Consider the following 14,062-nt stretch of genomic DNA (forward strand, 5'->3'; position numbering starts at 1 on the left):
GCAGCTCTGGAGTATAATACAGGATGTAACTCAGGATCAGTGATGTACAGTACTTTATTATTCAATCAGTGGCTAACCAGACATTATGGGGCCTTGGATATAATCCGTGACTGTCTGGTGCTGCCACCTGCTGGTCATAATTACGTTCCCATGTGTGACAATACGGGTTTTTAGTGCAGACCCCTGAAAAAAAGCAATCTGCTGTGATTATTGTGTGTTTAGTGCACACTTAGGCTGTGTGCCGACGATGCGTTTTTTTTAGGCAATTCCACTGCAGAAACGCTTAAAAAGAGCATGGTAGAAGGTCTGCCATGTTCCCCAATGATAATCCCCATGTGCTGTGCACATGCTGCGGAAATTTCCACTGCGGATTATCATTGCGGAAAAATCCGCAGCACTACCAATTATTTTGCAGAAGCGCGGCGTTTTCGCCGCCATTGACTTGCATTAGAACGCATGGAATCTGCATCACTGTATATGTACATGCGGAATCCATACGTTTCAATGTGCGGATGGTACCCGGGTCTAGAGGACAGGAGACTCTCCTCTGGACCCGGGTACCATAGAACCTGTAAAAAAAAAAATTATATATTATACTTACCTTCTGATGTCCCCCGGTGTTCTTAGCGATCCGTCCTGGCTTGCTGGCAGCTCGTGGTGGTCTGAAAGGGACCTGCCATGACGTCATGTAGTCATGTGTTGACCACTGACGTCGGCGATCAAGTGACCCGTCACATGACTAAATGACATCATGGCAGGTCCTCTTAGACCACCACGAGCTGTCGGCAAGCCAGGACGGATCGCTAAGGACACTGCAGGCCATCAGAAGGTAAGTATAATATTTATTTGGTAAAAAATAAAATTATTTTATGGTCACACTATATAAATCCATGCCGGTTGCTGTTTGCATGGATTTATATAGTGTGACCAAGTTGTCAAGCACTTTCCAAGTGATAAAATTGCTTGGAAAGCGCTTGTCAACCCGCATGCGGAAATGCAGGTGAAGAACGCTTCACATCCGCATGTCCCTGGCAGGAAAAACGCATGTACAATCCACATGTACAATCCGCATGCGTTTTTTCTGCCAGGGAGATGCAGAAACGCTCAGGAAAAAATCCGGAGCATTTCTGCATCGTGGGCACAGAGCCTTAAACAACACATTAAAAAAGGGATTTGTCCTATATGAAAAGACTATTATCAGACACCTGTGATAGTTGTCGGCCCCAATGCAAAATTTCCAAATTATGCCACCACCTCCAGCCTTCTGGTCACCAGTAAATCCAGGAATAGACTGAGGTCTCGCCTGTAATGGGGCGATCATTCTTTTCTCAGCTGTTACATTGTGATTGTTCATAGATACCATGTGTGGGAGAAAGGACACGCGCCAACCAACTATGCCAAGTGGAGAACCGCAACCACCTCATACCGTGTGGATTGGGCACCAAACTTTGAACCCTACCTGGTTGTCCGAAGAGATTGTCCCGAATACGACCAGCGTTTCCTGGGCTTTGGCTGGAACAAAGTGTCTCATATTATGGAGCTGGATGCCAAGGTATGTCTGATACTTATACCAGGGGTGTACATAGAAATTGTGGGGGCTACAGCCAAAGTCCAAATTGTTCTCCTTCAGCTACCAAAAAAAAAAAAAGGTCTTAGGCCCTCATTCATCAAGAGCTTCGTACACAATGTTGGTCTTGTTGAGTGCACGTTGGAGACAGACTCCTGACTGGGGTGAGGGTTGTGACGTAAGACACGCCAGTGTGGCAGGAGTTAAAAGAAGCTGTGCCGTCACACTTTCATCCATTATGGCAAAACCAGCGTGAAAATGTGACTTTTCAAAGCGATTCCTGATTCTGACATAATGGCTTTGATGAATCGAGTCCAGGATTATAGGATTCCAGTTGGAGGGGGGTGAGCTTTACCCATAACTCAGATTGAGACTTTCTTTCTCCAGCCTGATGGCCGTCTCCGTCCTCTCTCCGCAGGGCTACGAGCTGATGGTCCTTCCCAATGCATTCATTATCCACATGCCTCACGCTCCCAGCTTTGACATCTCCAAGTTTCGCTCCAGTGAAAACTATCGCCTGTGCGTGCAGACGTTGAAAGAAGAATTTCACCAGGACTTGTCCAGGCGGTACGGCTCTGCCGCTCTCAAGTATATCGCACCGGAGAGGAACCGGTGACCCCAGCCTGGTCCTAGCAGGATTTCGCTCTGGGCGCGGACCTTCACTTTCACTTTCCCAGTACTGCACTGGTCTGGTTGAGTGTATTGATTCACTCCGTGCCTGTAATTTTGGGCTCCACTGCCTTATTGAAGAGGGTTACCTGCGTTTTCGTAGGGATCAATGTGCCTCTTTACAGACCCGCTGAATCCCTTTGGGAGGAATCTAAAGACAAAATCAGCAGGATTTCACCACCTTCGGGAAGATGCTGAGACGTAGTCCTGATCACTGGGTTCTCTTGACCACTGCTCCAGCTGGATTTTTCCAATACTGTGTATTTTATTTATTTATGACTGCTATCCAGGAGACTTGTGCAGCCGGGACAGGATTCCTGCTAATACTTGATTACACTTTTTTTTTTTTTTACAAAAAAAAAAAAGCCCCATGCCAATAAAATTCTGTACAATTTGTTAAGTTACTTCTTATTTCTCAGTGTTAATGTTCTAATATACCCCTCACCCCCTCTCAGTATTATCCTTGAAGGAATTTGCTAAATCTCCAAAGTTCAGTCTAGTTGTTTTCTTCTAATTAGTTGCCCTCGGGTGCCCTTATCCCTGCAGGGGTCCTCCTTTCCTGGTCATGGGGTAAGGGGCTGCTCCCGCCGATACCAAAATAGGATAAATTCTTCATGTAATACACATTGTGGGATGATGGGCTGCAGATTTATATCTAAAGGAAAATACAAAACTTCATGCAGAGTTTCAGCGCCGGGACGCGGCCGGATCCAGCCACCTTCAGAGAGCAGGTCTTATATATTGTAAAGAGCTTGTAAGCGCTGTGCTCCTTGCCTAGGACACCGGCCACCTCCAAGATTGCAAAGGCGATTGGTAACCTTAGCAACAAGTAATAAACTGGATCAAAATTCCCTACGTTCATGAAATTAATTGCAATTTAGTCTAAGTTCCCACGATAAGCTTTTGATGTTGCAGATTTTCTGCATCCATCAAGTAAAAAAGTTTACGTGAATTTTTTTCGAAAATAAGCGGCGTAAAAACTCATCGTGGGAATGAGTTGCTTGTACGGACAAGTATTTTGTAATTGCAATTTTTCACCATTTTTGATTACAAGAATAACACATTTAAATGCAGCATGTGTAGTTAATGAAATCCATACGCAAAAATGACTCCTGGTAATCTTACAGCCGGTGACGTCTGTAGCCTGTGCTTCACTGCAGTGATGGATGCAGGAGGCTTTCACTCCCTTCTGATTTACCACCACATGAAAGTCGAGCTGAATCCTTCCCTGAGCTCAGGAGGAGGAGGAAGAGAAGTGAGCCCGAGGTCAGGAGGAGGAAGAAGAGAAGTGAGCCCGAGGTCAGGAGGAGGAGGAGGAAGAAGAGAAGTGAGCCCGAGGTCAGGAGGAGGAGGAGGAGGAGGAAGAGAAGTGAGCCCGAGGTCAGGAGGAGGAGGAGGAAGAAGAGAAGTGAGCCCGAGGTCAGGAGGAGGAAGAAGAGAAGTGAGCCCGAGGTCAGGAGGAGGAAGAAGAGAGGTGAGCCCGAGGTCAGGAGGAGGAGGAAGAGAAGTGAGCTCGAGGTCAGGAGGAGGAGGAGGAGGAAGAGAAGTGAGCCCGAGGTCAGGAGGAGTAGGAGGAAGAGAAGTGAGCCCGAGGTCAGGAGGAGGAGGAGGAGGAAGAGAAGTGAGCCCGAGGTCAGGAGGAGGAGGAGGAAGAAGAGAAGTGAGCCCGAGGTCAGGAGGAGGAAGAGAAGTGAGCTCGAGGTCAGGAGGAGGAGGAGGAGGAAGAAGAGAAGTGAGCCCGAGGTCAAGAGGAGGAGGAAGAAGAGAAGTGAGCCCGAGGTCAGGAGGAGGAGGAGGAAGAAGAGAAGTGAGCCCGAGGTCAAGAGGAGGAGGAGGAGGAAGAAGAGAAGTGAGCCCGAGGTCAGGAGGAGGAGGAGGAAGAAGAGAAGTGAGCCCGAGGTCAGGAGGAGGAGGAGGAGGAAGAGAAGTGAGCCCGAGGTCAGGAGGAGGAGGAAGAAGAGAAGTGAGCTCGAGGTCAGGAGGAGGAGGAAGAAGAGAAGTGAGCTCGAGGTCAGGAGGAGGAGGAGGAAGAAGAGAAGTGAGCTCGAGGTCAGGAGGAGGAGGAGGAGGAAGAAGAGAAGTGAGCCCGAGGTCAGGAGGAGGAGGAGGAGGAAGAAGAGAAGTGAGCCCGAGGTCAGGAGGAGGAGGAGGAGGAAGAAGAGAAGTGAGCCCGAGGTCAGGAGGAGGAGGAGGAGGAGGAAGAAGAGAAGTGAGCCCGAGGTCAGGAGGAGGAGGAGGAAGAAGAGAAGGAAGAAGAGAAGTGAGCTCGAGGTCAGGAGGAGGAGGAGGAAGAAGAGAAGGAAGAAGAGAAGTGAGCTCGAGGTCAGGAGGAGGAGGAGGAGGAAGAAGAGAAGTGAGCCCGAGGTCAAGAGGAGGAGGAGGAAGAAGAGAAGTGAGCCCGAGGTCAAGAGGAGGAGGAGGAAGAAGAGAAGTGAGCCCGAGGTCAGGAGGAGGAGGAGGAAGAAGAGAAGTGAGCCCGAGGTCAAGAGGAGGAGGAGGAGGAAGAAGAGAAGTGAGCCCGAGGTCAAGAGGAGGAGGAGGAGGAAGAAGAGAAGTGAGCCCGAGGTCAGGAGGAGGAGGAGGAGGAAGAGAAGTGAGCCCGAGGTCAGGAGGAGGAGGAAGAAGAGAAGTGAGCTCGAGGTCAGGAGGAGGAGGAAGAAGAGAAGTGAGCTCGAGGTCAGGAGGAGGAGGAAGAAGAGAAGTGAGCCCAAGGTCAGGAGGAGGAGGAAGAAGAGAAGTGAGCCCAAGGTCAGGAGGAGGAGGAGGAGGAGGAGGAGGAGGAAGAAGAGAAGTGAGCCCGAGGTCAGGAGGAGGAGGAGGAAGAAGAGAAGTGAGCCCGAGGTCAGGAGGAGGAGGAGGAAGAAGAGAAGGAAGAAGAGAAGTGAGCCCGAGGTCAGGAGGAGGAGGAGGAGGAAGAAGAGAAGTGAGCCCGAGGTCAGGAGGAGGAGGAGGAGGAAGAAGAGAAGTGAGCCCGAGGTCAGGAGGAGGAGGAGGAAGAAGAGAAGTGAGCCCGAGGTCAGGAGGAGGAGGAGGAAGAAGAGAAGTGAGCCCAAGGTCAGGAGGAGGAGGAAGAAGAGAAGTGAGCCCAAGGTCAGGAGGAGGAGGAGGAAGAAGAGAAGTGAGCCCGAGGTCAGGAGGAGGAGGAGGAGGAAGAAAAGTGAGCCCGAGGTCAGGAGGAGGAGGAGGAAGAAGAGAAGGAAGAAGAGAAGTGAGCCCGAGGTCAGGAGGAGGAGGAGGAAGAAGAGAAGTGAGCCCGAGGTCAGGAGGAGGAGGAGGAGGAGGAAGAAGAGAAGTGAGCCCGAGGTCAGGAGGAGGAGGAGGAAGAAGAGAAGGAAGAAGAGAAGTGAGCCCGAGGTCAGGAGGAGGAGGAGGAGGAAGAAGAGAAGTGAGCCCGAGGTCAGGAGGAGGAGGAGGAAGAAGAGAAGTGAGCCCGAGGTCAGGAGGAGGAGGAGGAGGAGAAGAAGTGAGCCCGAGGTCAGGAGGAGGAGGAAGAGAAGTGAGCCCGAGGTCAGGAGGAGGAGGAGGAAGAAGAGAAGTGAGCCCGAGGTCAGGAGGAGGAAGAGAAGTGAGCTCGAGGTCAGGAGGAGGAGGAGGAAGAAGAGAAGTGAGCCCGAGGTCAAGAGGAGGAGGAGGAGGAGGAGTGAGCCCGAGGTCAGGAGGAGGAGGAGGAGGAGTGAGCCCGAGGTCAGGAGGAGGAGGAGGAAGAAGAGAAGTGAGCCCGAGGTCAGGAGGAGGAGGAGGAAGAAGAGAAGTGAGCCCGAGGTCAGGAGGAGGAGGAAGAGAAGTGAGCCCGAGGTCAGGAGGAGGAGGAAGAGAAGTGAGCCCGAGGTCAGGAGGAGGAGGAAGAGAAGTGAGCCCGAGGTGAGGAGGAGGAGGAAGAGAAGTGAGCCCGAGGTCAGGAGGAAGAAGAGAAGTGAGCTCGAGGTCAGGAGGAGGAAGAGAAGTGAGCTCGAGGTCAGGAGGAGGAGGAGGAGGAGGAAGAAGAGAAGTGAGCCCGAGGTCAAGAGGAGGAGGAGGAAGAAGAGAAGTGAGCCCGAGGTCAGGAGGAGGAGGAAGAGAAGTGAGCCCGAGGTCAGGAGGAGGAAGAGAAGTGAGCTCGAGGTCAGGAGGAGGAGGAGGAGGAAGAAGAGAAGTGAGCCCGAGGTCAGGAGGAGGAGGAAGAGAAGTGAGCCCGAGGTCAGGAGGAGGAGGAAGAAGAGAAGTGAGCCCGAGGTCAGGAGGAGGAGGAGGAAGAAGAGAAGTGAGCCCGAGGTCAGGAGGAGGAGGAGGAAGAAGAGAAGTGAGCCCGAGGTCAGGAGGAGGAGGAGGAAGAAGAGAAGTGAGCCCGAGGTCAGGAGGAGGAGGAGGAGGAGGAAGAAGAGAAGTGAGCTCGAGGTCAGGAGGAGGAGGAGGAAGAAGAGAAGTGAGCTCGAGGTCAGGAGGAGGAGGAGGAAGAAGAGAAGTGAGCCCGAGGTCAGGAGGAGGAGGAAGAGAAGTGAGCCCGAGGTCAGGAGGAGGAGAAGTGAGCCCGAGGTCAGGAGGAGTAGGAGGAGGAGGAAGAGAAGTGAGCCCGAGGTCAGGAGGAGTAGGAGGAGGAGGAAGAGAAGTGAGCCCGAGGTCAGGAGGAGGAGGAAGAGAAGTGAGCCCGAGGTCAGGAGGAGGAGGAGGAGGAGGAGGAAGAGAAGTGAGCCCGAGGTCAGGAGGAGGAGGAGGAGGAAGAGAAGTGAGCCCGAGGTCAGGAGGAGGAAGAGAAGTGAGCTCGAGGTCAGGAGGAGGAAGAGAAGTGAGCCCGAGGTCAGGAGGAGGAGGAAGAGAAGTGAGCCCGAGGTCAGGAGGAGGAGGAGGAAGAAGAGAAGTGAGCCCGAGGTCAGGAGGAGGAGGAGGAAGAAGAGAAGTGAGCCCGAGGTCAGGAGGAGGAGGAGGAAGAAGAGAAGTGAGCCCGAGGTCAGGAGGAGGAGGAGGAAGAAGAGAAGTGAGCCCGAGGTCAGGAGGAGGAGGAGGAAGAAGAGAAGTGAGCTCGAGGTCAGGAGGAGGAAGAAGAGAAGTGAGCTCGAGGTCAGGAGGAGGAGGAGGAGGAAGAAGAGAAGTGAGCTCGAGGTCAGGAGGAGGAGGAGGAGGAAGAAGAGAAGTGAGCTCGAGGTCAGGAGGAGGAGGAGGAAGAAGAGAAGGAAGAAGAGAAGTGAGCCCGAGGTCAGGAGGAGGAGGAGGAGGAAGAAGAGAAGTGAGCCCGAGGTCAGGAGGAGGAGGAGGAGGAAGAGAAGTGAGCCCGAGGTCAGGAGGAGGAGGAAGAGAAGTGAGCCCGAGGTCAGGAGGAGGAGGAGGAGAAGTGAGCCCGAGGTCAGGAGGAGTAGGAGGAGGAGGAAGAGAAGTGAGCCCGAGGTCAGGAGGAGTAGGAGGAGGAGGAAGAGAAGTGAGCCCGAGGTCAGGAGGAGGAGGAAGAGAAGTGAGCCCGAGGTCAGGAGGAGGAGGAAGAGAAGTGAGCCCGAGGTCAGGAGGAGGAGGAAGAGAAGTGAGCCCGAGGTCAGGAGGAGGAGGAGGAGGAGGAAGAGAAGTGAGCCCGAGGTCAGGAGGAGGAGGAGGAGGAAGAGAAGTGAGCCCGAGGTCAGGAGGAGGAGGAGGAGGAAGAGAAGTGAGCCCGAGGTCAGGAGGAGGAGGAGGAAGAGAAGTGATCCCGAGGTCAGGAGGTGGAGGAGGAGGAAGAAGAGAAGTGAGCCCGAGGTCAGAAGGAGGAGGAGGAAGAAGAGAAGTGAGCCCGAGGTCAGGAGGAGGAGGAAGAGAAGTGAGCCCGAGGTCAGGAGGAGGAGGAAGAAGAGAAGTGAGCTCGAGGTCAGGAGGAGGAGGAAGAAGAGAAGTGAGCCCGAGGTCAGGAGGAGGAGGAGGAAGAAGAGAAGGAAGAAGAGAAGTGAGCTCGAGGTCAGGAGGAGGAGGAGGAAGAAGAGAAGGAAGAAGAGAAGTGAGCTCGAGGTCAGGAGGAGGAGGAGGAAGAAGAGAAGGAAGAAGAGAAGTGAGCTCGAGGTCAGGAGGAGGAGGAGGAGGAAGAAGAAGAGAAGTGAGCCCGAGGTCAGGAGGAGGAGGAGGAAGAGAAGTGATCCCGAGGTCAGGAGGTGGAGGAGGAAGAGAAGTGAGCCCGAGGTCAGGAGGAGGAGGAAGACAAGTCAGCCCGAGCTCAGGAGGAGGAGGAGGTAGACAAGTCAGCCCGAGCTCAGGAGGAGGAGGAGGTAGACAAGTCAGCCCGAGCTCAGGAGGAGGAGGAGGTAGACAAGTCAGCCTGAGCTCGGGAGGAGGAGGAGGAGGAGGTAGACAAGTCAGCCTGAGCTCGGGAGGAGGAGGAGGAAGACAAGTCAGCACGAGCTCAGGAGGAGGAGGAAGAGAAGTGAGCCCGAGGTCAGGAGGAGGAGGAGGAAGAAGAGAAGTGAGCCCGAGGTCAGGAGGAGGAGGAGGAAGAAGAGAAGTGAGCCCGAGGTCAGGAGGAGGAGGAGGAAGAAGAGAAGTGAGCCCGAGGTCAGGAGGAGGAGGAGGAGGAAGAGAAGTGAGCCCGAGGTCAGGAGGAGGAGGAGGAGGAGGAGGAAGAAGAGAAGTGAGCCCGAGGTCAGGAGGAGGAGGAGGAGGAAGAAGAGAAGTGAGCCCGAGGTCAGGAGGAGGAGGAGGAAGAAGAGAAGTGAGCCCGAGGTCAGGAGGAGGAGGAAGAGAAGTGAGCCCGAGGTCAGGAGGAGGAGGAGGAAGAAGAGAAGTGAGCCCGAGGTCAGGAGGAGGAGGAGGAAGAAGAGAAGTGAGCCCGAGGTCAGGAGGAGGAGGAGGAGGAAGAGAAGTGAGCCCGAGGTCAGGAGGAGGAGGAGGAGGAGGAGGAGGAGGAGGAGGAGGAGGAGGAGGAGGAAGAAGAGAAGTGAGCCCGAGGTCAGGAGGAGGAGGAGGAAGAAGAGAAGTGAGCCCGAGGTCAGGAGGAGGAGGAGGAGGAAGAAGAGAAGTGAGCCCGAGGTCAGGAGGAGGAGGAGGAAGAAGAGAAGTGAGCCCGAGGTCAGGAGGAGGAGGAGGAAGAAGAGAAGTGAGCTCGAGGTCAGGAGGAGGAGGAGGAGGAAGAAGAGAAGTGAGCTCGAGGTCAGGAGGAGGAGGAGGAAGAAGAGAAGTGAGCTCGAGGTCAGGAGGAGGAGGAGGAGGAAGAAGAGAAGTGAGCTCGAGGTCAGGAGGAGGAGGAGGAAGAAGAGAAGGAAGAAGAGAAGTGAGCCCGAGGTCAGGAGGAGGAGGAGGAGGAAGAAGAGAAGTGAGCCCGAGGTTAGGAGGAGGAGGAAGAGAAGTGAGCCCGAGGTCAGGAGGAGGAGGAAGAGAAGTGAGCCCGAGGTCAGGAGGAGGAGGAGGAGGAGGAGGAGGAGGAGAAGTGAGCCCGAGGTCAGGAGGAGGAGGAGGAGGAGGAGGAAGAAGAGAAGTGAGCCCGAGGTCAGGAGGAGTAGGAGGAGGAGGAAGAGAAGTGAGCCCGAGGTCAGGAGGAGGAGGAAGAGAAGTGAGCCCGAGGTCAGGAGGAGGAGGAGGAAGAGAAGTGAGCCTGAGGTCAGGAGGAGGAGGAGGAGGAGGAGGAGGAGGAGGAAGAGAAGTGAGCCCGAGGTCAGGAGGAGGAGGAAGAGAAGTGAGCCCGAGGTCAGGAGGAGGAGGAGGAGGAAGAGAAGTGAGCCCGAGGTCAGGAGGAGGAGGAGGAGGAAGAGAAGTGAGCCCGAGGTCAGGAGGAGGAGGAGGAGGAAGAGAAGTGAGCCCGAGGTCAGGAGGAGGAGGAGGAGGAGGAAGAGAAGTGAGCCCGAGGTCAGGAGGTGGAGGAGGAAGAGAAGTGAGCCCGAGGTCAGGAGGAGGAAGAGAAGTGAGCCCGAGGTCAGGAGGAGGAGGAGGTAGACAAGTGAGCCCGAGGTCAGGAGGAGGAGGAGGTAGACAAGTGAGGCCCGAGCTCAGGAGGAGGAGGACGATGATGATGACGATGACAAGTCAGCCCGAGCTCAGGAGGAGGAGGAGGTAGACAAGTCAGCCTGAGCTCAGGAGGAGGAGGAAGACAAGTCAGCCCGAGCTCAGGAGGAGGAGGAGGTAGACAAGTCAGCCTGAGCTCGGGAGGAGGAGGAGGAGGAGGAAGACGACAAGTCAGCACGAGCTCAGGAGGAGGAGGAGGAAGAAGAGAAGTGAGCCCGAGGTCAGGAGGAGGAAGAGAAGTGAGCCCGAGGTCAGGAGGAGGAGGAGGAGGAGGAGGAGGAGGAGGAAGAAGAGAAGTGAGCCCGAGGTCAGGAGGAGGAGGAGGAAGAAGAGAAGTGAGCCCGAGGTCAGGAGGAGGAGGAGGAGGAAGAAGAGAAGTGAGCCCGAGGTCAGGAGGAGGAGGAGGAAGAAGAGAAGTGAGCCCGAGGTCAGGAGGAGGAGGAGGAGGAGAAGGAGAAGGAGAAGTGAGCCCGAGGTCAGGAGGAGGAGGAGGAGGAGGAGGAAGAGAAGTGAGCCCGAGGTTAGGAGGAGGAGGAGGAAGAGAAGTGAGCCCGAGGAAGAGAAGTGAGCCCGAGGTCAGGAGGAGGAGGAGGAGGAGAAGTGAGCCCGAGGTCAGGAGGAGTAGGAGGAGGAGGAAGAGAAGTGAGCCCGAGGTCAGGAGGAGGAAGAGAAGTGAGCCCGAGGTCAGGAGGAGGAGGAGGAAGAGAAGTGAGCCCGAGGTCAGGAGGAGGAGGAGGAAGAGAAGTGAGCCCGAGGTCAGGAGGAGGAGGAAGAGAAGTGAGCCCGAGGTCAGGAGGAGGAGGAGGAGGAAGAGAAGTGAGCCCGAGGTCAGGAGGAGGAGGAGGAGGAAGAGAAGTGAGCCCGAGGTCAGGAGGTGGAGGAGGAAGAGAAGTGAGCCCAAGGTCAGGAGGAGGAAGAGAAGTGAGCCTGAGGTCAGGAGGAGGAAGAGAAGTGAGCCCGAGGTCAGGAGGAGGAGGAGGAGGAGGAGGAAGAAGAGAAGTGAGCCCGAGGTCAGGAGGTGGAGGAGGAAGAGAAGTGAGCCCGAGGTCAGGAGGAGGAAGAGAAGTGAGCCCGAGGTCAGGAGGAGGAGGAGGTAGACAAGTGAGGCCCGAGCTCAGGAGGAGGAGGACGATGATGATGACGATGACAAGTCAGCCCGAGCTCAGGAGGAGGAGGAAGACAAGTCAGCACGAGCTCAGGAGGAAGAGGAGGACAACGGGACGATGACAAGTCAGCCCGAGCTCAGGAGGAGGAGGAGGTAGACAAGTCAGCCTGAGCTCAGGAGGAGGAGGAAGACAAGTCAGCACGAGCTCAGGAGGAAGAGGAGGACAACGGGACGATGACAAGTCAGCCCGAGCTCAGGAGGAGGAGGAGGTAGACAAGTCAGCCAGAGCTCAGGAGGAGGAGGAAGACAAGTCAGCACGAGCTCAGGAGGAGGAGGAAGACAAGTCAGCCCGAGCTCAGGAGGAGCAGGAAGACAAGTCAGCCTGAGCTCAGGAGGAGGAGGAGGAGGAGGAGGAAGACAAGTCAGCACGAGCTCAGGAGGAGGAGGAAGACAAGTCAGCACGAGCTCAGGAGGAGGAGGAAGACAAGTCAGCCCGAGCTCAGGAGGAGGAGGAAGACAAGTCAGCCTGAGCTCAGGAGGAGGAGGAGGAGGTAGACAAGTCAGCCTGAGCTCAGGTGGAGGAGGAGGAAGACGACGACAAGTCAGCCCGAGCTCAGGTGGAGGAGGAGGAAGACGACAAGTCAGCCCGAGCTCAGGAGGAGGAGGAAGACGACAAGTCAGCCCGAGCTCAGGAGGAGGAGGAAGACGACAAGTCAGCATGAGCTCAGGAGGAGGAGGAAGACAAGTCAGCCCGAGCTCAAGAGGAGGAGGAGGTAGACAAGTCAGCCTGAGCTCAGGAGGAGGAGGAGGTAGACAAGTCAGCCCGAGCTCAGGTGGAGGAGGAGGAAGACAAGTCAGCCCTAGCTCAGGTGGAGGAGGAGGAAGACAACGACAAGTCAGCCCGAGCTCAGGAGGAGGAGGAAGACGACAAGTCAGCCCGAGCTCAGGAGGAGGAGGAAGACTACAAGTCAGCCCGAGCTCAGGAGGAGGAGGAAGACGACAAGTCAGCCCGAGCTCAGGTGGAGGAGGAGGAAGACGACAAGTCAGCCCGAGCTCAGGTGGAGGAGGAGGAAGACGACAAGTCAGCCCGAGCTCAGGTGGAGGAGGAGGAAGACGACAAGTCAGCCCGAGCTCAGGTGGAGGAGGAGGAAGACGACAAGTCAGCCCGAGCTCAGTGACGGGATCTTCAGTTCTCTCATTCTGCAGCCAGCAACAGACAGCACCACCCGCAGACTACAGAATGCAAAGTTTATAATGTGTAAATTGCCTCTTCTGCGAGGACTTGCCCTCAAGCGCCACCTATTGGAAGTAGCGATCATAAAAGTCAATGTTGACCTTTTAACAAGCCTTGCCATGAAAGAAAAAAAGTTTAAACAAATGCTGCTGGTTTCTAAAAGGTGGGAGCAGTATGGGTCTAACTGTGGAGTGAAGAGGTTGAGGCACTTAGTTTAAAGGGGTTGTCTAGAATATCCCCCACCCCCCAAGGAAGAGGGATTAAAAAGAAAAATAACTAAAAACCATTACGCACCTGTTGAAATGAGCAATGCCTGTGTACAGGCCGTGACCTCCGCAGACAGTCACCTCGCTTGAACAGGTGAATATTGAGATTTCCTGCTGTTTTACATTTGTGCATTATTGGGCCAGTTGATTCTTGAAATGTAAGGGGCTACCTGTCAGCGTATCCGCAAGTATCGTGAACCGGAATTATTAATAGGAATGGGATATATGCACCAGAACCCAAAACACAGACACAGGAGGCCACATCCGCACCTTTCACCTCCCGATTCTGAAATGAGAAGTGCTGGATAAACCCCAGAAAGAACTGATATACGGTATAGCAGGGGCCGTACCTGACACAGGGATTCTGACTTTTGTAATGTGTGATATGTTGGGGTTTTTTTCGGGGAAAGTGAGGGGGGTGGGGGAGTAGTACATAACTCATTACTTATGACATTTTAAATGCACACAACTGACACAATAGAAAAGTTACCTTTAAGTAGTCGAGTTCCTCCAGATGCTGCCAGATCGCCGGCTCCGCTCCGTATCTCAGAAATGGCTTCAACTCCGGTTTCTTTGAGTAATTCAAGGCAGAGATGAGAGAGGATCCTGCTGAACTACAACTCTCAGCATGTTCTAGAAGCATACTGGGCATTGTAGTGTGACATGAGCCACTGCTGGTGGAGCAGCAAATGAAGAATATTAAGTCACAAACCCTTCAAGGCATCTTTCTATAGATAAAGTCTACACGAGCCGATGGCCATCTGTAGCCGCTCACCTCTGTTCTGATGCCGCAGTCCGGTCTATAACTATCCAGGACGAGACGCGTTTAGTGCTGGAGCAGCGCCCTCTGGTGGGAACCAGGAAATATCCTGCGTTCTGATTGTTTTCTAGTCACCTGTCTCCTAATGTTCGGAGCCATCTCTGCGATATCATCTAGAAGTTGTGTAATCAGTAAGCAATGTGCCACGTAGGGAAAACTTGATAAAACTCTATGTTCATGTTTGCAACCAAAGAGGAAACCTGCAAGCAGTTTCCAGCAGCAAGAAAATCCCGGGAGGGTCCTCTGTAACTAAAAGCTGCGGAGACGGCAGCTGGACACGGGGGGAGAAAAGTCTGCAGGGAGCCCCTCCGGCTTGTCCCCACCCAACTCTGATTTAACAGGTCTCTCAGTATAAATCTATCGAGGCCGGGCAAGGTGCAATGAAGTCGCACAGCAGACTTTTCTCTAGACAGAGGTTTAAGCCATATTTTTCCCTCATTTGTTTCAAAACAAATTTTTTTTTCTTCTACATTTCATG

The 14,062-nt window shown here is 54.2% G+C and overlaps 1 protein-coding gene and 1 long non-coding RNA gene across 7 annotated transcripts in view; one reads left to right on the forward strand and one right to left on the reverse strand.

Moving 5' to 3' along the window:
- The window catches only part of LOC141174149 (uncharacterized), a 53,731-nt gene extending 40,038 nt beyond the window's left edge, over positions 1-13,693 (reverse strand). The window contains exons 1-2 of the long non-coding RNA XR_012252795.1: positions 13,540-13,693; positions 13,255-13,438 (exon numbers count right to left, since the gene is read on the reverse strand). This is a non-coding gene — a long non-coding RNA (uncharacterized lncRNA). The remainder of the gene's footprint in view (positions 1-13,254; positions 13,439-13,539) is intronic.
- Positions 1-14,062, forward strand: part of LARGE2 (LARGE xylosyl- and glucuronyltransferase 2) — a 76,125-nt gene that overhangs the window by 48,091 nt on the left and 13,972 nt on the right. For 3 of the 6 annotated variants that reach the window (XM_073658848.1, XM_073658850.1, XM_073658849.1), the window contains 2 exons: positions 1,357-1,552; positions 1,986-2,612. In XM_073658848.1, coding sequence (XP_073514949.1) covers positions 1,357-1,552; positions 1,986-2,183 — 394 coding nt within the window. In that variant the 3' untranslated portion in view covers positions 2,184-2,612. Of the gene's footprint in view, positions 1-1,356; positions 1,553-1,985; positions 2,615-14,062 lie in introns of those variants that run through there. The other 3 variants (XR_012252792.1, XM_073658851.1, XM_073658852.1) reach the window with 2 other exon arrangements.

This window comes from Phyllobates terribilis, unplaced genomic scaffold (genome assembly GCF_046119375.1).
Source record: "Phyllobates terribilis strain yellow unplaced genomic scaffold, ASM4611937v1 Scaffold_13__5_contigs__length_258822181, whole genome shotgun sequence".
In the NCBI taxonomy this organism is placed as follows: Eukaryota; Metazoa; Chordata; class Amphibia; order Anura; family Dendrobatidae; genus Phyllobates; species Phyllobates terribilis.